The sequence below is a fragment of the Hydra viridissima genome, unplaced genomic scaffold (assembly GCF_058129835.1).
Source record: "Hydra viridissima isolate aposymbiotic clone 2 unplaced genomic scaffold, HvirCarnegie_v1 scaffold_10, whole genome shotgun sequence".
Lineage (NCBI taxonomy): Eukaryota > Metazoa > Cnidaria > Hydrozoa > Anthoathecata > Hydridae > Hydra > Hydra viridissima.
The window spans coordinates 15255176-15280829 of NW_028324309.1; the positions used below are offsets into that span (position 1 = coordinate 15255176).

General features: G+C 28.5%; 1 protein-coding gene across 2 annotated transcripts; it reads right to left on the reverse strand.

Annotated features, from left to right (window-relative positions):
- Window positions 1-1742: 1742 nt before the first annotated feature.
- LOC145181479 (uncharacterized) lies at window positions 1743-25212 on the reverse strand. Of its 2 annotated transcripts, none has more exons than XM_090065402.1 (30): window positions 23938-25212; window positions 22340-22565; window positions 21519-21669; window positions 20201-21405; window positions 19867-20097; window positions 19569-19672; window positions 16902-17034; window positions 16425-16685; window positions 16165-16329; window positions 15921-16063; window positions 15569-15739; window positions 14058-14117; window positions 12923-13962; window positions 12143-12303; window positions 11432-11504; window positions 10896-11193; window positions 10180-10329; window positions 9587-9751; window positions 7504-7673; window positions 6069-6323; window positions 5538-5681; window positions 5213-5360; window positions 4727-4849; window positions 3721-3855; window positions 3519-3634; window positions 3295-3433; window positions 3029-3114; window positions 2685-2796; window positions 2378-2603; window positions 1743-2269 (listed from the first exon to the last, which is right to left on the reverse strand). In XM_090065402.1, exons 1-30 carry the CDS (start codon window positions 25141-25143, stop codon window positions 2103-2105), a joined length of 7764 nt encoding a protein of 2587 aa, XP_089921528.1. In that variant the 5' UTR covers window positions 25144-25212; the 3' UTR covers window positions 1743-2102. The 2 variants fall into 2 exon arrangements, with proteins under 2 accessions (XP_089921528.1, XP_089921527.1); XM_090065401.1 differs by having other exon boundaries at window positions 2372-2603.
- Between the last annotated feature and the right edge of the window lie 442 nt (window positions 25213-25654).

A 25654-nucleotide genomic window follows, 5' to 3' on the forward strand; every position in this document is an offset into this window, starting at 1 on the left:
CCTCGTGCACATGAAAAGAGATTTTCTTGTATTATGAAAACCGGCAACCGGCTATTTCCTGTGTGGCATTGGGAAGAAAAAAAAAAGTCTCCCCTTCACAGGTTTTAATACCAAATCTTAGTATATTGTTTTGTATATAACTGAATAGTTTAAATTTTCACCAATTGTTGGTGTGCCATTGTCGTTCAGAAAAATGTCGAACTTTGGTAATTTTCTTCTTTTAACAGAAAACTCTCTGCGTGACTCATTATTAAGCCTTTTCTGTTTTGGCATCCATTGAGGTCTTTTTTTGATTGATCTAATTGCGTAAACAGTCAAGGAACAAATTTTGCCACAATCTCTATTTCCTAGAAAATAGTGCTCAGAGGATGAATAGTTTGACATACGAACTCCCATAGAAATCCCCCCTCCCCTCCCCCAGAAATGAAAAAGTTTTTTACACTTTATGAAATTACAGTTTGTTTTTTTTTGTTTTTTTTTTTGAAAATTTACATTCAACGAAAAAAATCAATGAAGAGATTGCTGAAAATAAAAATTGAGTAAATAATTGTCCAACAAAAAGATTTTTTTACAGCTGATGAAAGCTTTGAGTTTAACTGAGTTTTTAGCCAAAACAAGATAAAATGTTATTTTAGCAACATCAGAATTTAAATGTTGAATCACACAACGACCAGTGAAACTCGCGCTTTATTGTTAATGAAGCTTGGCCACAAACTAACATCTTTCAAGTCAAGACTCGTCATGTTTTCTTCAGCTACTTTGTCATCGATCTTTGATATCCATTTAAATGTGAAGAGATTAGTATTTCAGAAATTGATTCAAGAGCTGGGGGTGATATTTGCGAAGATTCTCAATTAAAGTATTTGAAGAGATACCTTTCGCTCTTTTTGAATTTAACTCGTTTTTTTAACTCGTTTAGTAATTTTAACTTGTTTGCCTTCACCTCTTTCCTAAATGCTGAGCAACTTTCTTTAGTTCGCTTCATTTTGGCCAGCGATAAAATAAAAACGCATAAATTAGATTTATAAAAAAAATAAATTCCAAAAATATAATTTGAACATTATTTCCTCACTAAATAAATTTTTAACAAAACTTACTAGCATATAACGGTTTTGTAATAAAGTAGTTAAAAATGATGGTTATTTTTGTAAATGACTCATCAAAATTCATTTTCTTTCAACATCTGAAATTCCAAAATTTTAACTAATCTAAATAAAAAAATTTTTTTTTAGGTGAAAGAGTCCTTTTTTTTTTTTTTTATCTCAAAGCTGATATTTCCGAGTTGGTAGTTTTCTAATGCAGTTTTTTTTGTTTTTTTTTTCCTAACGCCAAAAGTATCGATTTTTAAATTTGCAAAAAACATAAGAGTATTCTCTCATGTGCAAGATAAATTTCTTAATACCATAATAATTTGAAAGTTTCTCATTTCATGATGCAATTTATTTAATACCAGGCTATTCTAATTTTCTTAATAAATTGAATCATTTGAGAAGCGTTTTTGGATACTATAGAGGATATTATTTTTCTAATTCTATTTATACTGTAAATATCGTTTAATTTCGTGTAATTTAAAACATCGGGGAAAACATCGTGTAATTTCGTCTAATTTAAAATGTTGGGGAAAAACTCTTTCAAGTGAGCGTTTTAATAGCTTGACACAGAAAAAAAAAAAACTTTTCTTTTGGGATAAAATATAATAATAAAGGTCTCTATTGGGGACAACAAAATAGAAAGCAAACACGTTTTACGGGCAGCCAAGTTTTTAATTGCGAAAAAAAAAATTTTTTTTCATTATTTTAATCTAAAATTATTGTGAAATTTTTTTATACATATTACAATTATTGGTTTTTAAAGTTTTATTAAAATAACAAGTAGCAGATGAAAATGTTACTTTGTTAAAAGAGCCAGAAGTGAAGAAAATTGACGGGAAATCTGAGCATTCTTAAAAGAGTATCAAATCGTTTGAAGACTTCAAAGCGAACAATTATCGTATTTTGAAAAACAAAAGTTCATCTACCATGTTGTAACTATGTGGAATCGTCGCGCTTGTTTGCGATCATACGATCACAATTTGAATATTGAACAGCAATAATGAAGACCTTCTAACCTAATCCGTAACTTTCACATTCGATGGCCTGAAGTAGTTTTTGTTTTAATATGGCTTTAGAAGGATAAAGAGGGGCGCTGATACGCTGGCCACATGTACTTGACATAGGAAGTGCTGAGTTATTAAGAGTGTCAATGATGTCCACTGTTATAGCCAGCTCTTCTAAAAGTTGAAAATTTAAGGCAATACAAAATTTACTAATTTAAAAAAAAAAAACGTTACGCCAATTAAAAACAATCGAAGAAAATATTTATATATATGCACCATTACTTCCAACTCGATTATCTAATGCTGGTAGCATTGCGGAACCAGTTGCAAAGTAGAGCAGTTTTTGGCGCTCTAATGGCGTCATCTTGTAGACAATACTCCAAAACCACCTTTTATATCTTTCTAAAAGTTCTTTTGAAAAAGCTCTGGTATTACTGAAGGTAATAAGAGACCGCAACCTCGAAAAGCTAACATCGTCTGGTCCTCCCGAGAGAATTAGTTGTAAATCCTGAACACACATAAAGAAACAAGTTGTATAGAATAAATATATATTTAAAAGAAAAAAAAGACAAAAAAGCTTAGTGGTAACCTCAGGCTCGAGGGTGTCAAGTAGATCTTTGGGAACCATTTGCTGAAGCCCGTCTCGTAACCCGAGCAGCTCATTTTCCCTTGCCGATATTAATAAATGTTTTGTATAAAGTCTAAAAACCATGTAAAATAATAAAAAATAAATAAAAAATAAAATAAATAACAAGTTGAAGTAAAAGAATTTTACTCTTACTGGTCGCCATTAAAGATTTAAGTGATAATCGAAAAGAGCTCAAAATACTGATTTTAAGGCATAAATGTTAATGCGATTTTATCTATATCAGCATATGTATGACATATGTATGAAAATCAACATAGATGATACCATAGAAGAAAACTTCCTACCTTATGTAATCCAGCGTGTTAGACTTCGTAACAGGACAATTCTTTCCATCTTGGATTAAATCTTCAAGATGATTGTCAATAGATATCTTGTTAGGACCCCAAAAGTAAATCATTTTAAAAATGTTTTTAATCGAATGATATTTAGATTAAAATTATTTAAATGCCGTTCTAAAAAATTCACCAATTGGAAGGAAAAGCAACACTGATCATAACAGAAATTTTGACAGTAGATATAGGATTTTAATTATTTAAAAGGCACTCTATACCTGAAAGGAACAGCAGTAACAGGCTTCAAAGTCTGTGTCAGAACAACTAGAGGAAAATGCATCATGCATCATTTGTGAAAAACTCTCATACAATAACGAGTCAAAGAATGCAAGATCGTCAAATGTAATTTCTTCTTCCCTGAATGAAAGCAAATTTAATGAACAATGCATTGAAGAAGAAACAGGAAAACTCTTAATATGTTTGCAGCAGAAAAGCAACCAACCTGTTAAGCAAAAACAGAAGGACAGGCCTGGATAAAATTAATGGTATTGTTTGGTTAAACCACAAGGTCAACCCAAGGAATCGACCAAGTGCTATGAATGCGTTGTAACGTTTTTCCTGCCAAAATCAAAAAAAAAAAAAAAAAATCAAACCAATTTTTACAAACACATATACCAAATTACAAAACAACATTCACTTTTTACCTCAGTCATTGGGTCACAGAAATATGCAGTTGGCACCTCTAAGCATTTGTAGTGACCGCCTACCGGTGAAAAGATCCCACGCTGTGATGGAAGATTGCCGTACTCTGCAAAAAATTCTACTGGCCAGTCTTTGTACTAAAAAGATCAAATTTTAATCAAAACATCTGCTTATGTGCTCTATAATTTAATAGTATAAGTAAGAAGTATATATTTTGATACTTTGACATTATTCTTCTCTTAGCTTTTAGAATCAACCAATTTATTCTCAACAAGTTTCAAAAATTTGACCTTAGATTAGCAGCTTAAAAGCATGCATCATCTGTAGAAGTAAAGGAACAATACAAACAGAAGTGATTCATTCGTGGAGTATCTATTTGTTCACACTGGAAAGAGTAGTCTGCATTAAAAGATCATAAAATTCATGCTCTTACTTCTATAGATGAAGATCTGGAGCCATTTTAAGAGCAACAAAAAAGGATAAACAACTATGTAAGGATGTTTAATTTGAGGTAATTAATAATCTTACTGCTCTAAACATTAGTCTCAAAAGTATTAATCCTTACGCTCTGAGCTTCTCAACCATTTTTATATTTATTCTGTGAAAGTTTTTGAAAGAAAATGCTTTAGACTTCATTGAAAAAGTGGGGTTGGACATGGTTTGTTAACTTTTCTATTATTCAAATAACTTTAAAGAAATAAAATTTTTATTCAATACTTTTGTCAAACTTTTATGGTAATAATCATATTGATGAATTGTGGTCAAATTAAACTTAAAAAAAACATCACTAAAGATAATTAAGATTTAAGATTTTACTTAATAAAACTTGATAAAATTTTGCTAAAAACTTCCAAACATTAATGCCATAATAAATATTTTATGAAAAATTGAAACAATTGTACTTTTTTCTTAAAAAATTTTTAGGTGTTGACTGTAAACAATAACAATAACTCATTCAGAAAATTTTTAGTAAGAAAAATAATAGTAAAAGAAATCAGAAGTGATTACCTTCTGTCCACTTTTTAGTGCATTTGCTAAAGCTGGAAATAATCCTCTTGAAACACCTGGTCCAGTACCTTCCTCCCCTTCAAAACGAACACGTATACTTCCAAAAGGATGAGTGTCCATATTCTAAGCAACAAGAAATTAGACAAAAAACATTATATGAAAATATATTTTGATCCATTATACAACAATTTATGAAAAGCATTAAAAGCAAATGGTATTTTTTTCAATAAAATAAATTTCTTTCAAATTTTTTCAATAAATTGAGTTACTTTCAAATTGACAGAATTATTGTCTTCTAAAATAATGCTATTAGCAGGGCATAGACATTTTATAATTCTTAACCCATAGCTTTACTTTTTAATTTGTATACAAGAAAATTTTTTATTTCCAAAAAAAAAATAAGTCAATGAAGTTCTTATTTAATCAAAGCTTTATTCATAAGAAAATCAAAAGTCTAAAAGTTTGAAACATCAAATAAAAAGCAACCTGCATTAAAATCTCCATACAATCTTCAAGAAGTCTAAGCCGATCAATGTTCATGAGCAAAGGAGGGTTTTCTTGATTATTGGACATGTGGACTTGATCACCGCCACTACTACCACTGCCACGCACAGCAGCTAATGAACGCTGAAATCTAAAATTGTTTTCATTTATGAAAATACTTGCACATTGGCGCTTTAAATCTTAAAAAAAATCAAACCTCAAAATTATTGAATCTTGAAGATTAATGTTTTTATTCAAATACAAACCAAATAAAAATCATTTAAGTTTTTATCAGACTGAACCATCAAAATAAAGTCAAAGTAGATACCTGGATATACGACCAGCTGCACCAGCCTTTGCAGCAAGGAAGCTTTCTCGCTCATACCCGGGGCCTTCGGTCAAAAAAAGTAGTGTGAACGCATCTATTACACGTTTCCATTCTGTAGAGTCATCAGCAAATGATTTTGATTGTCTGAGAAAGAAATTTAAAAAAATCTTAATTCAAAATATTTTATGAAAAGTAAATATAGTAAAAAGGATTTAGCTGAATGAAGCAGTAAAAAATGTGTTCTAAAAGTGATACAAAAATAAAACACACTATCAACAAAATGGAAATAGAATAGAAATATAGTAAATTTTGAAATTGGTTTACATAGAGTGCTAGAATCTATATAAATAAAAATTAAGGTACTAAAAAAATCATTTAAGATCAATAGCTTAAAAATTTTTTGTTTTGCTATAGTTCATTATCTAAGTCAAATTATAGGTTTGTTGGGAGGGTTCTTTTACTTTACAGTAAGGCCCATGTAGTATACACACACATGCACAAATGATAAATGCATAAAAATATAAATCAAACCTGCTTATTATATGACTCCTTGTCTTATCCAACCAAACAGATGGGTTGTTAGCAATATACTTATTCTGATCAATATGTTGTCTAAACTTACTCCACTGGTTTTCTTTTAAAAAACTCAACACACTTCCATAGAAAGTAGAATCAAAAGGGGCATTTTGTGGTTCGCATGTTTTAACATTTGCCTTGTTTGTGTCAAACAACTTCATCCTCTTAGTGTAGAGATAAGCATCCAAAACATAAGTAATATGTTCATAGCTAAAAGACATACAATAATAAAGATCTAAACCATAGATTGTATGCACTTATTTTATTGCACTTACTTAAACAGAGGTGAACTATAATATATAGTAGGAAAATATGAAATTGTTGACTTATGTATAGAAAACATTTTCCATCTTGTTTCACTTTTGATATTTACGACAAAAGAAAACTTTTATTACCTATTTATTAGTTTATTAAAGCCTTGTTTCAAATTTTCAATGTTTCAATGCCATCAGTTTGACAGTCAACAAAATCTTTTTGAATCAGTTTTTTAAAGAACTTTTTTAATTTTCATACTAGCAATTTTATTTTGTAATTGAACTCTACAAATGTAAAATAATAAAGTTAATCAAACTTTAATATATTTTTCACGGGTCAACAAAAAACTAATTCCTAATGACTTTTATCAAAAAATAACAAAAACCTTTATTTAGTTTTGAAAAACTTTGCATCTGCACCTTTCATTTTTTACAATCAATAAATATTTGTCGTTTCATGACTTACAGCTATCTAAAACCCAGGCCTATTACTCATACAAGCTATAAGAAAAACGGAGGCCAAACAGTTAAAAAAATTTAGCAGAAGGTTCTTCATATGGAAATGTAGAATATGGTTGAAATACCAACAAAAGCCTCAACAAATATCAACGAGCACATAAGATCTACATGCTAAAGGACAGGGACTAAAACTTAATAGATTAAGAAGACAACTTTTAACATCAAAAGAAAGGTAGTGATAAGCCATGAAAGCAGATTTCAGCAACTTTACAATCAACTAAAGGCAACATTCTAGTAGAACCAATGCAAAAGAAATGCATACCTTGTAAAAAAGGGATATTGTTAAAAGTACGTGGGGGTTCCATTTTAAATAATAAAGTAGCTATTTTTTTAAGCATTTATTTTGATGTATGGTAATTTATTTTTTTTTTAAGTTTTATTTTGTGCCATGAAAGTTTATAATTAAAATATGTTTTAGTATAATATATTGCTGTAGGATTTATCTAAGAACAACTATTGTTTTAAAAAAATGGAGAAAAAAAAAAGCAAAAAAAAAAAAAGCAGTTTAAAATACCATAAAAACTCTTTTTATGGCATTTTAAACTGCTTCTTTTTTAAAAAAAAAAAGCTTAAGATAAGATTAAATCAAAACTTTGAAAGCCACAAAAATAAAATACCTAAACAAGTCCAGGACTGGGAGAGAATCCTTGTCTTCACCTGAGTCATGCTTTAGAAGATGTATCATGTATTCCTCTGGACTAGAACCATACATATGTGTTGTAGATGGACGCCCAATACCTGCAATTTCCTCCTCATGGGTGTTTTTCCGCAAACGTAAGACGTAATGCTGTCAAGATATAGCACTTATAACATTTAAAATTGCAAATTTTCCTAATAACTATTTAAACATAAAGTTTTTATATATTAGGGTGGTCTAAAATAGGAATGACAACAAAATCTCCCCCCTATAATTGACAGTTGTTCCCTATAGAAAAAAAAAATCATTTCTAACAAAAAGTTGAAAACAAATTTTTGTTGATATTCCAATGGAATAATAATTGTGATCATTTTTATCTGGTGTAATGTGTTGATAGAAACCCATTGTAGCACCATGGGTATAAGATAATTGTTTAGTTTTTATGTAAAATTTATCTAAACTTAAAATCCTTAATCTAACACATGTGCATTTATAAAACGTATAAAAACTTAAGCTTATATGGTGGTATTTTTGAAATTTGCAAATCCCTTGTTAATACAATATGCAATCCAAACAAGAGATTGTCAATTGACAACAATATCTTTCATTTTATGTCCATATCATATTCATGACAGGTTTGAAAGCATAAAAATTGTGTGACATCTTTCAATACCATGTTGTTATGTTATTTGTCATTAAACTGCATAATGTTATTTGATTATTTCCTTAACAATTTTTGTTTTAAGCCAGGTATTTTTCAAAATAAATGTAATGTTAATAATAAAAAATAGCAACTTGACATCAAGCTTAAATTTTCTTGATTAACAAACCTATTTTTTAGTTTACCCAGTAATTGGTTGCCCAGTAATTTATCTAAAAATTGTTTTATTTTGGGATACATTAAATTATCTAGTAATTTATCTAAAAATTGTTTTATTTTGTGAACATTAGTTTTATTCTGAAGAAAAATAAATTTTTATCATAATGATTCTGCAAAGATGTTATAACTTTTGTTAAATGGAGAAGCATTAACCCATTCAACGGAGAAGCATTAAGGCTTTTTTAAATCTTAAGTTAAACCTGAATTGTTATCATTGAAAGTTTAAAAAGCTTTAGAATGAGTGGCTTTAGAATGAGTGGAAAGAAAAAGGTGAACTTCATTTACAACAAGAATGCATTTGTGCTTGAGCATCGTAACTAGAAAAACTCTTTGATATTGGTGAGGTCAAAGCTTTGAAAATAGCAGCAGTCAAGGAAGACAGATTGCTTTTACAATCACAATATATTAATTTCCAAAAAAAAAAGGTACGATAACAGTGACAGAAGAACAATCTTTATCATCATAGCCACAGTAACAAGTCTAGGTGAGGATAACAACTTCTCAGCATATAGTCATAGCACAATAAAACTATGCTTATAAAGGAATCATTTTCAGTAAAAAATTAACAGTTCGCTAGAATGATGGAAAACGTATTATGGAATTTTCTACACCCAAACATATAGACTGACTTATTGCCTGTTTTCATTCTTTAACCAGATATTGATAATTCAGCATTAGTGACAGCAAAACCTCAATCAATCTTTGCTTTACAGTTGACAACTAGTAAAAAAGCCACAGTAAAGAAGATGTTAGGACATTAACAGTATTTGTCAGATGAGTTAGCTGGTCTATGCTTTGAAAATAATGCCTCTACAGAATGCTTAAGGTATTTTACCTATTGACTTATAACCATTTCCTCAAAATTTGTGTAATATGACTGAAAATTGCCTCAAGGAGTTCAGGTATCTGCGAAATATTTAATTCTAGATTACTTGTGATGAACATCACCAAAAGAGGAGTAGCACTGATTTAGGACTATTTTTGAACCACCCTAATACACACACACACAAAGATTATATATACATACATATCATATATATGTTATATATATATATATATATAAAACATATATATGATATGTATATATATATAATCATATATATGTTATATGATTATTTACAGTATATAAGTTAATAATAATTGTATATATGGTTTATATTTTACAAACTCAAAAAATCCTTACCTTTGTATCAAAATATTGACCAATTTCAAGTTGCTTTTCAAGAGAATCTAAAATTGTAAACATCCACATCCAGCTTCCAGATAAGGTTTTGTTTGCTTCTTTCATTAGTTCTAACTCCACTTCATCAATAAATTTTATTGGTTGTAGTACAAAAACCCCAGAGTTCTTAGAATATAAAATTTTATTACATTTTTCCTTTTCTTCTTTTTTCAGAAAGAGAAAATGATATCAAATAAAAAAATGTAAAAGCAATTACTTAGAAATTTAAAAAAATTTAAATAAGTCAATTTTTAAAAATTTATCACTTAGAAGTTTGCAGCAAGTGACAATGTAACCTTTCATATTATAGAAACAAATATAAGCAAACTATTTTTTTTTTGAGTTAGAGTTTAAATACATTATATAAAAAATGTGTGCAATAAGAGTGTATAATTTTATAAATAGCTACCTTAATTCTTGTCACAAACTTCTTAAAACTGTTTAAGTACTATAAACATTACTCCTTTCACACAGTTTTTTTGTGGCAAGTGATTGGTTTAAAAATATTTTATGAATATTAGCTCTTTTGAAATATTTACATGGAAAAATGTTACCTGCACATTTTCAGTAGTCAAAAAAACAGCAATATCAGTAGCTTCTTTAACCAGCCTGCAAAACATTCGTGCTAGGTAGAGATATCCAGCATGAATAGATGGTAGGTTCATAACCTGCTGTGCTAACTGGTTATGTTGACCAAAGCTCCACTGAAAAATGTTAAATACTTTAAATACTCACTTTTAATGTGAAGAAAGTAAACAAGCTTAATTAAAACTATTATATAAAATTATATTTTTTTCAAACACACCAAAAGTGATACGAAAATCTTTAAAACATCTTTACCAAGAATAAAAAGAGAATTTTGCAAAGAATCAACATAGTGCATTAAATAGTGGTAGCAGAAAATTGCTGTAAGCTAAATTAGCTGACAAGACATGTATATAAACATTTTTTACATCATTTTTTGTTTGGACTAAGGAAAAGTTTTTAAATAGAGTTATAAATAGCTAGCAATATACTACAAAAAAGATAAAATATCTTAATAAGCAAACCATACTCTAAAAATATTTAAAAGTCCTACTTAGTATTAAAAGAATTAACTAAAAACCAGAGCCAAACTTTTTTTGTTATCAAGTTATTTTTGCTTTAGATTGACCTTGTATCTAAAACAAAGTGAATCTTTTCGAAACTCATCAAGTTTATGCTTAAGAAAACTATCAGTATTATTTTAGGGAAAAAAGTTGTATGAAAGACATAAAAACTATTTCTTTACCAATCCTGGAGGTGGGGGAAGCACTCTAGAAACTTCATTCCTTACACGAATATGGCCATCTACTGCCCAGTTAATGGAATTTGGACCACTGGTTCCTTGAACTTGTGCCCACTCTACCTCATATAGGTCAAGGTTATCATTTGGATTTAAAGGGGGGAAGGGATCATCAATGTTTTCATCACTGCTTGAAGAATCTTCCTCTAACCTAGGAGAAGATGAATTTGAAAGCCGCTCCCTTTCATTATAAGGTAACATATTGGTAGATGGAGGAGGAAGAGAAGCATCAGCCCCTGTAATCCTAAGATTAAACAAATCATAAATAAAACTTAATTAAAAATTAAAAAGAGATAGCAAAAGTTAATACACTGTTTATCTATTACCCTTTATTATAAATAGTGCAGTTGTAAATCTCAGTGGTATCCACTGATAATATAATAAATCACTGTTCTGGAAAAATGTCTTCAGCTGTGAATTGCATATTGAATTTGTTACAGATTATTATGTACAAAATTGAACTTGAGTCACAGTATTTATACCTGGTAGCACAACGAATTACGATTGGCCGACTATTTGATGACATCCTAGTAGATGAAACATGCATCTGTAAGTCTATGAAATAAAATAAAAATTTTAGCAAATCTAAATAACATTTTTAGTCTAAATACTACACAAATTACAGATAGAAACTGTAATAACCATCTGGTTCTTAATCATGTTGTGGTTACTTATGCTGCATCTCTTGCAACACCAATGGGTTATTGATAAGATCAAATTTGAATTTTGACATATAAAGTGCTTTTAATGACAAAATCCTCTTTCTGATCACATGTATTTTGTATTTTGTCTCTTATTGGATATTTTTTTTTTTTTAAATGTTTTTTATTTTAATGATGAACTTTAAGTCATCAAACTTTAATGGTGAACTTCAAGGTTCTTTTTTTTTAGATCAAAACTTTTCATGTTTTGAATTTACAATTTCAGTCTTTATCTTAAGTGGTACCTTTAAATTTTGATAAAACTGAGTTTTTGGCTGAGTTTTTCACTTTCTTTTGATCCTTATTATTTGCTGCTTTGTTATTTAAAAATATCGACATAGGAGGATTCTGTGATTCCATTTGTGCATGGGGTTATTAGCATGTATAATCCTCTTATGCGGCTTGAATGATTTACTGCTCATCACTACCATCATTGCTATTGCTATCATATTTGTTTTAACAAAAAAACATTTAATAAAAATATTTACTAACTTGTGTTTCCTAGACCAGTCCTTCCAGATAGTTGATGCTGATCATGGATGATTCCTTTTGCTTGTGCTTTAACTGTGCCATTTTGAATAGGTTTTAGCATTGAAATAGCAGCTCTTAAGATTTCATTAACAGATATCCAAGAGAATGCTCTCAAACACAAGCTGAAAAAATATAAACACTGTCAGAAGAAAAATCATCACTTCACTAAAATATAATAGCAGGTATTATAGGAGATTTATACAAATTTATAAAAATTTCTACAGGAAGTAATTTTAAATTAAGTTATTAAAAAATAATTAATTTCAAACCTTTTTTAACATTAGTAAAAAAATATTATTTATCCTAATTACTGGTAATTAACCAGTATACCTATCCTCTATTTTTTAAATTATATACAATAATTGTATTAAAAGCTTGCAATTTGAAAATTATTTTTTAAAATAAAGCTATTTGTTATGACTATAAAAACAACATCAACAGATAAATAGGTTTTCTTCTCTTAGTTTAAGAGTTCAAAATGAGTGTTTTTGCAATTTAACAAGCAATATAGAGATTTTTCACACTACCATTATGTATTATGGCAAGTGAACAAGAGTGGAGCTGATCGTCTGCTTAGCAAGACTGCATCATAAGAGGTATGGCAACATCAGTTTGAAGGAGTGAAACTTATTTGTATTTTTTTTTTCTAAATCAAATATTTAATTAACTTTTTTTTATGAAAAAAAATAATCAATAATACTAATAATAATAACAAAATAATAACAATAAATAAAGCTTTACCATAGGTTGTCTTTCATTCTAGTTTCTTTCTTCAAGTGATTTTTGTTTGCATAGCGACCAATCTTGTACTTTAAATTAGTTTCTGACATAGTATTCTTGCTGAGAAAAAGAGACAGTTGACGAACAATAGACCTAACAAATCGTTGAACTGTCAGCCATGGTATTAGTGCCGTAAATGTCTTTCCAGAAAAATTGTCAGTCGGATTCATTGATTGCAGTGATGAAAACAATGGTACATTTTTGCTGATAGGATTTGATGTAAATTCCTCAATTAATGTTTTTACTAAAACCTCTAGCAAAATGCTATATGGATTAAGCAATAGATTAGAAGTAAATGTGTCTAACTTATTACATGAAACCACATCTTGACGATCATTGTTCCAGTTCCAGAGTATAGTTGAAACAAGAGATGGCCAGTTTTTAGATAATAAAAAATGTGATGCTTCAAATGTTGTATTCCATAATAAACGTGCTTTATTGAGATGACAAGTACATAAACTATTGCCAGACATTTTCAACTGAGAAGCTGATAAATGGGAAGAGCTTTCAGAACCAGAAGATGAAAAGAATGGATTACTTGCACCAGATTTTCGAGAGGGTTGAGGTGTAAGTCCTGTACTAGCAGAAAGTTCTATAGGACCATATTTCAAATTTTCCAACAGTTTAATGCTTGGAGTAGAAGGGCTACCAAGCAACATGTCACCACTTGAAGAACTGCTATCAACATTTATTTTTAATGATCTACTACGAGACTGCAGGCCACGCCTGGCCAAGATTGGATTAAATATAATTGACTGTTGATCATCATCTGCATCTTTTTTACCCAAATTTTCTTCCATTTTTTTCAAAGAACTAAACTCAGAAAAAATCTGTGGCGTTATGGTAAGCTTTCCAACATGGCGGTTATATTTGCAGCTTTGAGAATTGCATGGTCTCCAATTGAGAAACAGTTTATGGAGATGAGAAGGTGAGTAACGTGGGTAAGTTTTTATGAAATAGCAAAAAGCAGACTCACCTTCTTTGTTTGATTTTAGTGCAATCTTTGAAATAAAAGATTAATATTTAACTATCATTAAGAATTTTAAAAGTTATTGAACAAAAAGAAAAGCAATTAGAAACCTGATAATAAACATACATTAGGGTCAGTCGAAATAAGTGATGTTAGCAGTAAATGAACCATGATATCATCAAAACACTAAAACCAAAAACAAATAATAAAGTTAACAAACTTTTATAATAGATCATAAATTATAAACATACAGTTATCATAACTATCAAAAATGCAACTTGATCTTTAATCAAACCAGTGATATAAATTGTGGATTAAACTTTTTATTTTTTAAATTTTTTGTTGAAAATGTTACAGTTATCAAGTTTCATAAACTTTTCTCATGTCTTTTCTTTAAAGGGGTCAATTAGAGACAAGAGTTTAACCTTAAAATACTGTACTCATTTTTACTTTTCCTAAGCTGTTGTTTTTTTTATTATTATATAAACATTTTTTTATATTTTTAGCTAAACAGTCTTGAAACAGAACTAGACAAAAAAAACAAATCAGTGGATTTCTCAGATTTTTTGAAATTTAATTGAAACTCAGGTAAAAATTAATCGCTTTAAAAAATATTTAAAATATTTAACTTTTTCTTTTTTTTTACATATAAAATAAGCATTCTATTTGTTGTTATATTCTTTAAAAGTTTGAGACCATTTGGATAAAAAAAAAAAAGAAAAGAAAAGATAGTTAATGAATAAATTAACAATGGTAAGATGTTTGCAAAATCTGATCAAAGTATGTTAAAGCTAAAAACATTTATAACAAGATATTATAAAAGTTTGTTTTCATAGATTATAACAGTTAACAAACTTTTATAATATGATCTTTTCACTTGATTCAAGATCGACTCAAGCAAAGTTATTATGTTAAGTTGAGGAAAAAGTATGTGCACTGTATTACAATATTGCTTTATATATATATATATATATATATATATATATATATATATATATATATATATATATATATATATATATATATATATATATATATATATATATATATATATATATATATATATATATATTTATGTGCTTTTGATTTGGTTTCTTGGGTACAAAATTGGTTCAAGCATTTCAATGAAGGTAATCTAGATCTTAAAAAGACAATATCTGGAAAACTAGTGAGAATCGTAAGCCACTTTGGATGTTGAGACTTCATCAAGTACACACAAATTAGCTGAAGAAATTGGTGTTGATAAGAAAACAGTTTGGAACTCTCAAGTAACTTTTCTTGTCCACAAAAAGCCACAAAAAATCTTAAAATGCAACATTTCAAATCAGTCATAATTTACAAAGATAAATTCTTGATTAAGAAATTCTTATTTTAACACAGTGCACAAACATTTCAATTGACTTTACGAAGTTACTTATTATACCCAAAAATAAGATTGTTAGAACAACAAACTTAAATATTTTTTTTTGCCTTTTTTTTCCCCAGGTTCTTGAGTTTTTATTATTAAATTTTTGCTATAAATTCTTTAAAGAGGGCTAGAGAAGCTAAATAATTTTGGTAATTTAAACTTTTAGTTAGTTAAAGATTAGTTTTAGATAAAAGATAATAAATACAAATTTGATACAAGTTAAACCTACCTTGCTGATAGTCTCCTCACGATGATTAGGTTCAGAAGCTGTTTTGTGCATACTATTCAGACTATGCATGGCAGCAAGTTTTCGCCGAAACTCCAATAGTGGACGTGGACTTGGTGAACATGGTGTTGATATTGGGGTCTGAATTTCATCTTTTTCAGATTTAGCACTTTCCTATGAAAACTTGAATGTTATTTTAGAACTTTATGAAAACTTTGTAAAAGGCTGTAGTAGTTACTTAATGGGAAATTTGAAATTTTGTCAAGAAATTAACTAATTATTGAAAATCTTAAAATAAATTGTATTATACAGTAGTTTTTTTTTTTAAACAAAATCTTAGAAAAAATAAACAAACTTGATATTGCTGAACTTGTAACATATGCTGACAAACTGAAAGAAGTGCACCACTTGGATGTGCAGTTTTTGATAACAAGGCATAGTTATTCATCTCAGCAAGAGCTTGAAACATTTCATTCTGATCACCAAACATCACAAGACCTGAAATTTTTGGTAAAAAACATGAAATGTTTAGTAAATATTTATCAAAACTATTATTTTGTCTAAACCTATTTTTATTTATCTAGTAGATTAAAAAACACCTTCTTTTGCATTAGCTCGTATAACATCAGCTTGATTTGGATGGTAGTGACTGGCTCTAAATGTTAATCCTGGAATTATTGATGCACGAGAAACAGGAGGTCGTTTAGATGGTGATTTACTAAAGGTTTTTTTAAATTGCAAATCTTCTTGGTTGTTCTTTCTTTCTAAAAAAATAAAAGATTAATGTGCTACTATAAAAACACCATTTGTCCTATTTCATTTTTTCTAACACCATAAAGAATATAGAGTTAAATTATACCTTTTAATTTATCTCTGACAGATTGCTGTGTCCAATAGGGTTTAGGAATAGGCATTATAGCACGGTATACTGATGGAAAGTGTGATTTGAACAATTTTAAAAGTAATCGAGCAGAATAGTTTTGAGGAAGATTTGACACTTTCAAAGTGTTAAACCATTGTTGTGAATAAGGCTTCTTTGAAGAACTATGAATTAGACAATGCAAAGGTGTTAATCCACAAGAAGATGGCATAAATATGGCTTTCTCTAACAATTCTTTGTCTAAAATTAAAAATAGATCATACTAGTGTAATACTGTTGAAAATATCATTAAAACTTACAATAGATCACCAGTGTAATAGTTTTGCAAACATTTTTGATAAAAAAATTTGCATATTTTTCTATATAAAACGCACCGTATTTTATTAATAGAGCAATAAATAAACTTCACAAACTAAAATTTCAAGAATCAAGGTAAAAGTATTTAATGTTATCTACCAAAAGAGTCAGATGCTTTATTTTTATTTTTATTTCCTTTGATAGCTTCAAGTATCATGTAAGCTCCACGCAGATTCTGTGTCATTATGGCTCGCATGAATGGTGTACAACCATGACTATCTCGCTGACATAGCTAAATAATAATTTTATAAACTAAAATAAAATTAAAAAAAAAGCCTAAAACTTTCTTTAGACACATCAGAGATTTTAATTTTATTTGAAAAAATTTAAAAGAAAATTCCCAGTCACATTTTAATCATTATCTCTGATAAAATTTAAGGTTTTTTGAATTACAAAATGTTTTTGCACATTTTTAAACATTTAATAACCATATTTTGCTTTCCTTTTCATCTTATGACACCATCTGATAACTTCTTAAAATGTTGTCTGTTTTTTAAACAAAATGTTGCCTTTTTTTTTTTTTTTTTTTTTTTATACACATATGCATCCCACATTAGGGTGTCATGACAATAGAAAAATCTAAAAAATTAACATTTACTGATAGCCAAACAAGTAATCTCAAGAGTTATATTTACCACTATCAAATATTTCAATTGTTAGAATGTTACATATAAACTGTCTTTCAGTGTCTTTTATCATTTAACTTTGATGATTTTAGACACTCTTAAAATCATATCATAATCAATTCAGATATATATCTTTAATGATTTGTATTATAAGTGTATTGTTGTATTTCATTTTTTTTGAATTGTGAAGTCATAGCTCAGCATCACAGTTTTTGTATGCTGTTCTTGGTTAAGAAAAGAAATGACATTATAGTATTGCTTGTTTTCTATTTTCCTCAGAACTGATGAACAAAATATTAATTCAAGTATTTTTTTCATCAGTATTTTTTCCCTAAAACTGAATAACTTTTGAAAACTTTTGAAGTTATTCAGTTTTAAGAAAAAGCACACATTCCAAAAGATGAAGATTTCCACACCATTTTTTAAATAAAATGCCTATGTTTGTAATAGAAGTTAAAAAGAAGCAAGAAGAATGCAACAAGAAGGATATATCTTAGAAAAATGCATCAAGAATATGTATTACAGAATTCACAGGTGTAAAGAAAATATTTTATTTAAAGTTTAAAGGATTTGAGTTGCTGCCTGAGTACAGAGAGAATAAGGATAGCACAATATGAATATTGAAATAGTATTAAAAAAGAAATGGATTAAATATTAAATATTAACAAAGAAATGGATAAAACAGCCCTTGAACAGTTATAGTGAGTTTCTACATTTTGCTCTATTTTTAGAAAAGAGTGTAGACAATTACATTCAGGTTTTTGAAGCTTTCTACTGAGCTTGGTGGATGGCAGAGCTGATATGCAGTCAAACAAGCTAACATGTCTCTGACACTTTTTTGTTGAATATTAATTCGAAAGCTTGATAGTGAAATACTTCTTTGATTCAGCTGAAAGATGTTATTTTAAAAAATTAAACTTAAATTTCTAGGATAGATAAAAAAAAAAAAATTGTCAATATAATAATTAATCTGAAAAAAACAATGTGAAAAAATAATTTTTTAATATTTGTTAATGACATCATTAAGTAAAAACCTCTATCTTAAAAAAACACATTTCAATCAAATTTAGTTTGATTTGAACGTTGTTGTTAAATAAAATGTGAAAAACAAGATGTAATGATTAGTATTGATGGATCAACTTTATCAATTAATGTGAGAGTTTCATCAATACAGGAGGTAACCAACTAGGAAAAGTTAAAACAGAGCCTGTGTTTATAAGTCAAATACCTATATAAGATTTTGATAAGTATATGGATACACTTTTAAAGTACTTGTGAAAAAGCAATAAATAGAAATGCAAAGTCTAAAAAAATTAATCTGCTTTTGTTTTGGTCATGAGAGAAAAGATAGGTTTGTCAGAGCTAGGATGGATCATGGTCAAGCTCCAATCTAAAAAAGACATGACACTTTTTACAGATATTTGAATCTGAGGATTTAACCATAAATGTGTAAACAGATAACAGCTTTGTCCATTGAATATTTCCCAATAGTTCCTGTTTAACAATCAAGATGACATTGTTGGCAGAAAGAGAGAAGTATAAAAGGTGTTAACATTGCTGCTGAGATAAAAATGGCCTTAAATCAGGCATTCAATAGAGTAAATAAAAATTACAAGGAAGACAAGCAAGACAGCAGAAGACAAAATTTCAAGTTATGGAGAAACACTACCATAATTTTCAAAAACGCAACAACATTAAGCTCTAAAGGCAAACAATTGACCACATGTTTACAAATTATTTAATAGTATTTGTTACAAGCTGATTAAAACTGTTCACAATATTAAGATATCTAATATCAATATTATAATTTAATAATCTTAGAAGATATCTTTATCAGTATAGAGGTATCAGTAAATATCATCAGTTTTTTGGGTAGCAACCTAACACACGTATATCTATAAAATCATCTTTTTTTAAAACTAAGTTAAAGAAAAAGTAAAATGTTAAAACTCCACAACAATCATTAAGCATATTTTATGACTGATTGCCAACTTCATTTATTGTTAATGTCTTTTTATATCTCTTTAATGAAATTGATGAATTCTTTGTAAATTTTTCAGTGTACTTTTATCATATTAAATTATTGAAAAATTTTTAAAACTATGCTTTATAAAATTTTAAGTATGCACTGATTTTTTACCAGTTCTTTAACTTTATCCCACAAGGCTGAGTTTTCTAAAATCTCCTGCAGCACAACATTTTCTTCTTCGCTTCTCACATCCATTATATTACCAGCAATTGATGCTAAATTTAAGTCAATATATATGTAAAATCAAATTTTTTACTTTGAAACTTTAGAAAAAAGAAACTTTTGCAATCAGATACTTCTGCAAATGTTATTATTTAACATGTTTAGGATATTTTATCAAATGAAGATTTTAAAGTAATATGATTTTAAAAGTGTGCTACAATTTTAGAAATTTCGATGTTAAAATTACTTGAACTTTTTGTTTTCATAATGTTACTTGCAGCAATATGCATGATGTTTTGGTTGCCGCTGCAATGTTCATTCAACATATCACTCAGTAATTCACTTCTTGAAGTAATGGTCATAAAGTTTTCTGTCATCTTCATTCTCTTACTTCCATTAACTACCTCATTTAGGAGCTTGCAGACAACTTTTTTATGACCAGTCTTAATAGCTCTAACCAGAACATTTTCTTTCACAACTGAAATTCAGTAAACTATGTTATTACAATAAACTTTATTGAGCTGGAGAAAAAAAATAAAAAATGAACACACACAAAAAATCATTTTATAAAAATATCTTACCAACAACAATAGTTAGCAAATTTTCGTCAGTGCCTACAAAACTTTGCTCAAACAATGCAAATGAGATGACTGGTTCTATCTCAAACAAAGGAGGTTCTCGAAGACAACAATCAAAACGAATAGGATAAAAACATTCCTTATTATCAAAAAGTAGACTTAATGTGCCTGAAGCTGCACCAACAAAAGAGTATATTTTAGGTTTAATAAAGTTTTTAGAACATAAAGGGTGTGAAGTGTTGGAATTTAATTTTCGCTTTAGTGAATTAGATGTAACAGGCATTGAGAATGATCGTGAAATCTTAGGTAAGCGTTCTTGATTTTCCACTAAAGACTCTAATTCTTCAAAAGTCTTTGCTTTAGAGAGAGCATCTTTATAATCATCTCTGAAATCTAACTTGCAAGCCTCTTGAATATTTTTACATTCCAGGAGTTTTTTATTAACATTACTCTTTAGACATAAATTGGCTTCATTCGCATCAACAGATTCAAACTCTACTGTGGTAGAGTATAGAACATTTTTGTTTTTTGTTACTCCAATGTTTCCTGAAGTGAACCAGTTAGAATGAGAGTTTTCACAGTTTGGGATAGTTAAAAAAGCATGATTGTCATTTGAGCGTATAAATAGTGAACTTATTCCTGATTCAGAACAACTTACAGCAGCTACAGTATATTTATCATTACAAAATACCTGAACAGGTTTAAAATATAAATATTTTCGATATCGACTTTGAGAAATATTTGCATCTTCACTTAATTTTTCTAATGATGTTTTTATGCAGACTTTAAGTGCATCACTTGAGTACATAGAATCATTGGATGCCTCTTTAATCTGTACAATAGCATATGGTCCATCAAAACTTATAATTTTTCCAGTCAACTTGTTCTCCTCTTCTAAGAAAACAAAACTTTTAACATCCCAAATATCATGATGTTCTTCATATAAAGGTACTGGTTTTGCCTCTACATCAATCAATTGAACATGTCTCTTTGAAAAATCACTAAGTTTGCCTTCTTCATTTGAAGGACTGGGTATGACAACACCAAACTTCATTAATTTATGATTAAAAACAAGTGCCCCTTTTTCAAGCTTTTCTGATTTTCCTAGCATAACAGTATCACCAACTTTAAGTTCACTTTCTGAGTTTTTTGGGATGGTGTTTTTACAAGATTTATGACCATGTCTCTCAGAGGAAGGTGCCAAACCCCTGTAAAAAAAATGATAGAATATTAAAAAAATAATTTGTGTGGGAAATGGTCATTTTTAAAAATTGTAAATAATTTAACAATATACAAGTGTATACATATTTAAAAAACTTACCACCAAAAGACCTTCCCAGACAATGTGTGCACTACTGTGTATAAAAATGAACACTGAATGTCCACAATAGTTTCTAGAGACAACTCATCAAATGCAACTGGATCATGTGTCAGTATATGAATTAAACTAGGCCAAATTCCTTTGTTTACATCTAGATATTAAAAATATCTCACTTCAAACATTATTAGATCATTTTCTAAAATTGCAACTTTATGAGGTAAATACTTTTAAAAACTGAATATTCACTGCTTAAGAAATGTTGTTTTATAATAAAATAATAATTTTAAATTTTCTACACATATATTTTTGATAGCACAAAAAATATAGATGCTCCAATATGGAGTTAATAGCACAAAAGATGTAGATGCTCCAATATGGAGTTAAGAGTGTCAAAACTGATTGCACCATGTTATCATTTTTGTGCTGATTAAAGTCACTAGTTAAGATAATTTCATCACTATGGTTACTGATTTTTTGTCAGTAAAAACTAATTGCTCATAAAATAACTAGTTGTACCATCATTGTATTATCTTTGTACAAACTACAGTACCTTGCAAAATGAGCAAAACCAGACATTTACATTAAATTTGCTTTAAAAGAATTGTTATTTACCATATTTAAAAAATCACTAAAAAGTATATTTACCAGAATCTGCTCTCTTTAACATTACTCAGCAATAAGCTTGAGTGAATTAGTGACTTTTGGAAGAAAAATTGCAATATGTAATGTTTATGATGCAATCACACTAGTATACTGATCATCATACAGGAATAATATTTTACAAGTATTTAAATATATATTAAACTGTACATCTTACTCACATTGAAAGGAACTATCATGCAATGTAACAAGTTTCTTTGACAAAAGAAGTAGAGTTATTCTGTAACTGCTACAACCAACTAAAACAACTTTATCATTTGATCCATTCCATTCATAGTCCAGCTTAACTGGGTTTTCTTCATTGTTGTTCAAAAACCAAATAACACCATCCAAATCTAGCAAGATGAATCCACTTTCCATAGAATATATAGATTGGACTTTCAAATTCTAAAATTAAAAAAAAAATCTTTTTGTGGTTCTTTTTTTCTTTTTTTTTTTTTTTTTTCTTTTTTCTTTTTTTCAAAAATACAAGACACTTAAAGTAATTAGTAATTTTTTTTATCACTGTTAAAATCTTTTAAATTTCGTAAATTTGATTAAAAATAAAATACTGTATGAACTATTTGGAGACGTTCAAAAATAACCACATTCATATGGTGTTGACACTCAATATTATGTGAAACCAACTGTTTTAAATTGTCATTCTAACATTTGTTCCTGCATATATAATAAGACCACAAACAGCAATCAGCAACATTTCAATGCAATCCAAATGTTCATCTTACACTTTCTTGGATTCCCTGATTTATTATACTCTCCAAATTAGTGCTCTTAATAACAAACATTTAGTACAACAACTTGCACTTCTTTTATATTGTTCTACTAATATAAAACCCTTTGTTTAATATTTATTATATCTTTGAAATTTTTCTTTAGACTCTCATCTTTTCCTCAATGCCTTGTATTTTCCAGGCTGAACTAATGTAATTTTCACACTATATTACAAAATTTTAATTGTTTCAATCTTAACAAACTTAATTTATTTCCAATTAACTTTAGATTTTTTGCAGCTTTATTGTCTTTTTTTTTTTTTTACTGATAAAAATTGAAATTTAGCAGTAATAGCTTTTTGTTTTTGGTTAAATAATTAGTTCTTTTTAAAAAAAAATTGAATTTTTCATCAAAAGTACTACTTTTCTTTTGTGATATTTTCAAACTAGAAGCATTAACCAGTTATGATAGTAATAGATAACATAAATTATTCAAAAAATACAGTTTCTTTTTAAACACTTAGAAAAAAATCCAAATTTCCATTTTTATGAATTCTTCAGAGACCATTTATTCACTATTAAAAAATTTATTTAAAAAATATTTCTTAAAAAATATTTTTTTAAATATGTTTTTTATTTCATGGTTAAAAAATGTTTTTTTCTTCAAAAAAAAAAAAAATTTTTATAAATGAAAACATTTTACCAAAATTTAAAGTAAAATATTTTACCCTAGTTCATCCCTTTAATTTTGAATCAGGATTTTTTTGATGAATTTTTTTTGTCCTTGTTAAAAGTTACTATAAATAAAAATGGAGAAAAAATATTTAGAAAGTGTTCTCATTAAAAATGTTAAACTGTTTAGAGAGTTTAAACTGTTGTTAAAGAAAATTTCTACTAATTTTAATTTAGCAAAAATTAAAATTCAACTCTTGATAATAAACAATACAGAGAAGTTTTAAATAGGCTCTAAAGTGATTTAGGCAATTAATGGAACAAAGAACTCTTCTCTCTTTAAACTGAAAATCCTTATATACAAAAATTATATTTACCTCACAACAGACTACTTCATTTCCCAAAACTTTGCTGCTGAGTTTCATGTAACTCCTTTCATTCAAAATATCATATAAATTTTCTTTATAATTGTCCTTACAGGCAGAATTTTGGGTTAAGTAGTTTTTTTCTGACCTATTTTCATTTGTTTCATATGGCAGTTTATCTAATAAACTAGAATTGGAAACTGATGATTCTTCTAAGTCAAACTGAGGCATGCTGTTTGTATTAAAGTATTCATATTGATCTTGAGTGATTCCTGGTTCAATATCATTTCTGCTTGGTGGTACTTCAGATGATAATTCAAAAGGAAATGAGCTATTTACAACTACATTTATAGGAATTTCCTGCATATTTGGAGGGCAATTACTGATAATCTGCATAGGAGATGGTTCTCCAGGTTCTTCATTTCCATAAAAAAAAGAACTACTACTACATGGAATATGTATCATATTTCCTCTGCCGATTGTTCGTTGTGTTTGATTACTTCTTTGTCTATTGCGCTGGGTATAGGGAAAATATCTAGGTAGGCGATAATTTTGAGCTATCCGCATATTAGCTGATAAAGAAAAGGGTATGAATGTGTTATCAGTCTGTAAATATGACACACCTCCTACATCGCTGCTACTACTACTAGTGGGGTCTTGAGCTATTTGTCGAAAAGCTTCTTCATCAATCCCTTCTATCTGCATAGCTCCAGACGATGGTAGGATTGTAGACACATTATCAACATTTTTATGTAAAACAACTTCGCTTTTAATTCCTACACCTTGATCAGATGGTTCTCGTTGCGTTATTGACGTCTTTAACTTGGCATTGCTGCTGGAGCTTTTATCATGATCACCAAGTAGATGTTTTCTTTTATCAACTCCATTTTTTATAAATAAGGTTCTACTACATTTTCCATTAGTCCTTAAAATGCATATATATTTTTTATTTAAAACAGAGGATTGAACTCCATCTTTTATTTCAAGTAGCTTGTGAACTGTTGTAATGCTTCCAACATTTTCATCAGTGCATAAACTTGAAAGACTTTGCTCAGTATCTTTTTTTTTTTCCGACAAATATGTTATAAGTTCGTTACATATAGAGGTATATAAATTATCCAAACTTTCGTCTCGCTTGTATTTAAAATCAAAAATATGAAGATTTGTTGGACAAGAGTGATTACTTTCATCTTCATCACTACTTGTGCTCTCGGCCATTTTAATGTGTTAGTTTTGGGAAGCTCATTCTTTTTCCGTACAACTTTCTTTCGGACATTAGGGAAAACCGGACAAATCTCGGTATTCCAAATATTTGTGTGGGGGGGGCGTGTTTTTGTTTATAATTAGATTCATTTTTTATATCGTTACATGTTCAATGTTTACTCTATTATTGGATTGTAACAAAAGTTGTAAATAAATCGGAACTGAATTGTTAATATAGTTCTAAACTCAACTATTAAATTGGTAGAAAGAAATAATGATGCATAAAAAATGTCAATACGGTTAGTTTTTTTACCGGATTTAAGTGGTTGTGAGTCATCATGAATTTGCATTGAGTTGCAGAAAAAAACTGTAAGCTTGATAGTCAAATTTACAGCTTTTAAAGCAATTTTCATGATAAATATCCAATTACCACGCAGACACACGACGTTATTTCAACGTCGAAATTTGGTAGATTTTAGGATTGCGACGTTGTTTCAACGTTATCAACGTTAATTCATCGTGTCTG

Bases quoted from the DNA above. Each gene is read 5' to 3' on its own strand.
- LOC145181479 (XM_090065401.1), bottom strand. From the start codon at position 25,143: ATGGCCGAGAGCACAAGTAGTGATGAAGATGAAAGTAATCACTCTTGT. The intron at 16,686-16,901 runs GTAGATAACATT...TTTTAATTTTAG, and splicing joins TAAAGCATCTGACTCTTTTG to ACAAAGAATTGTTAGAGAAA. The intron at 9,752-10,179 runs GTAACATTTTTC...TTATATTCTAAG, and splicing joins TGACTACTGAAAATGTGCAG to AACTCTGGGGTTTTTGTACT.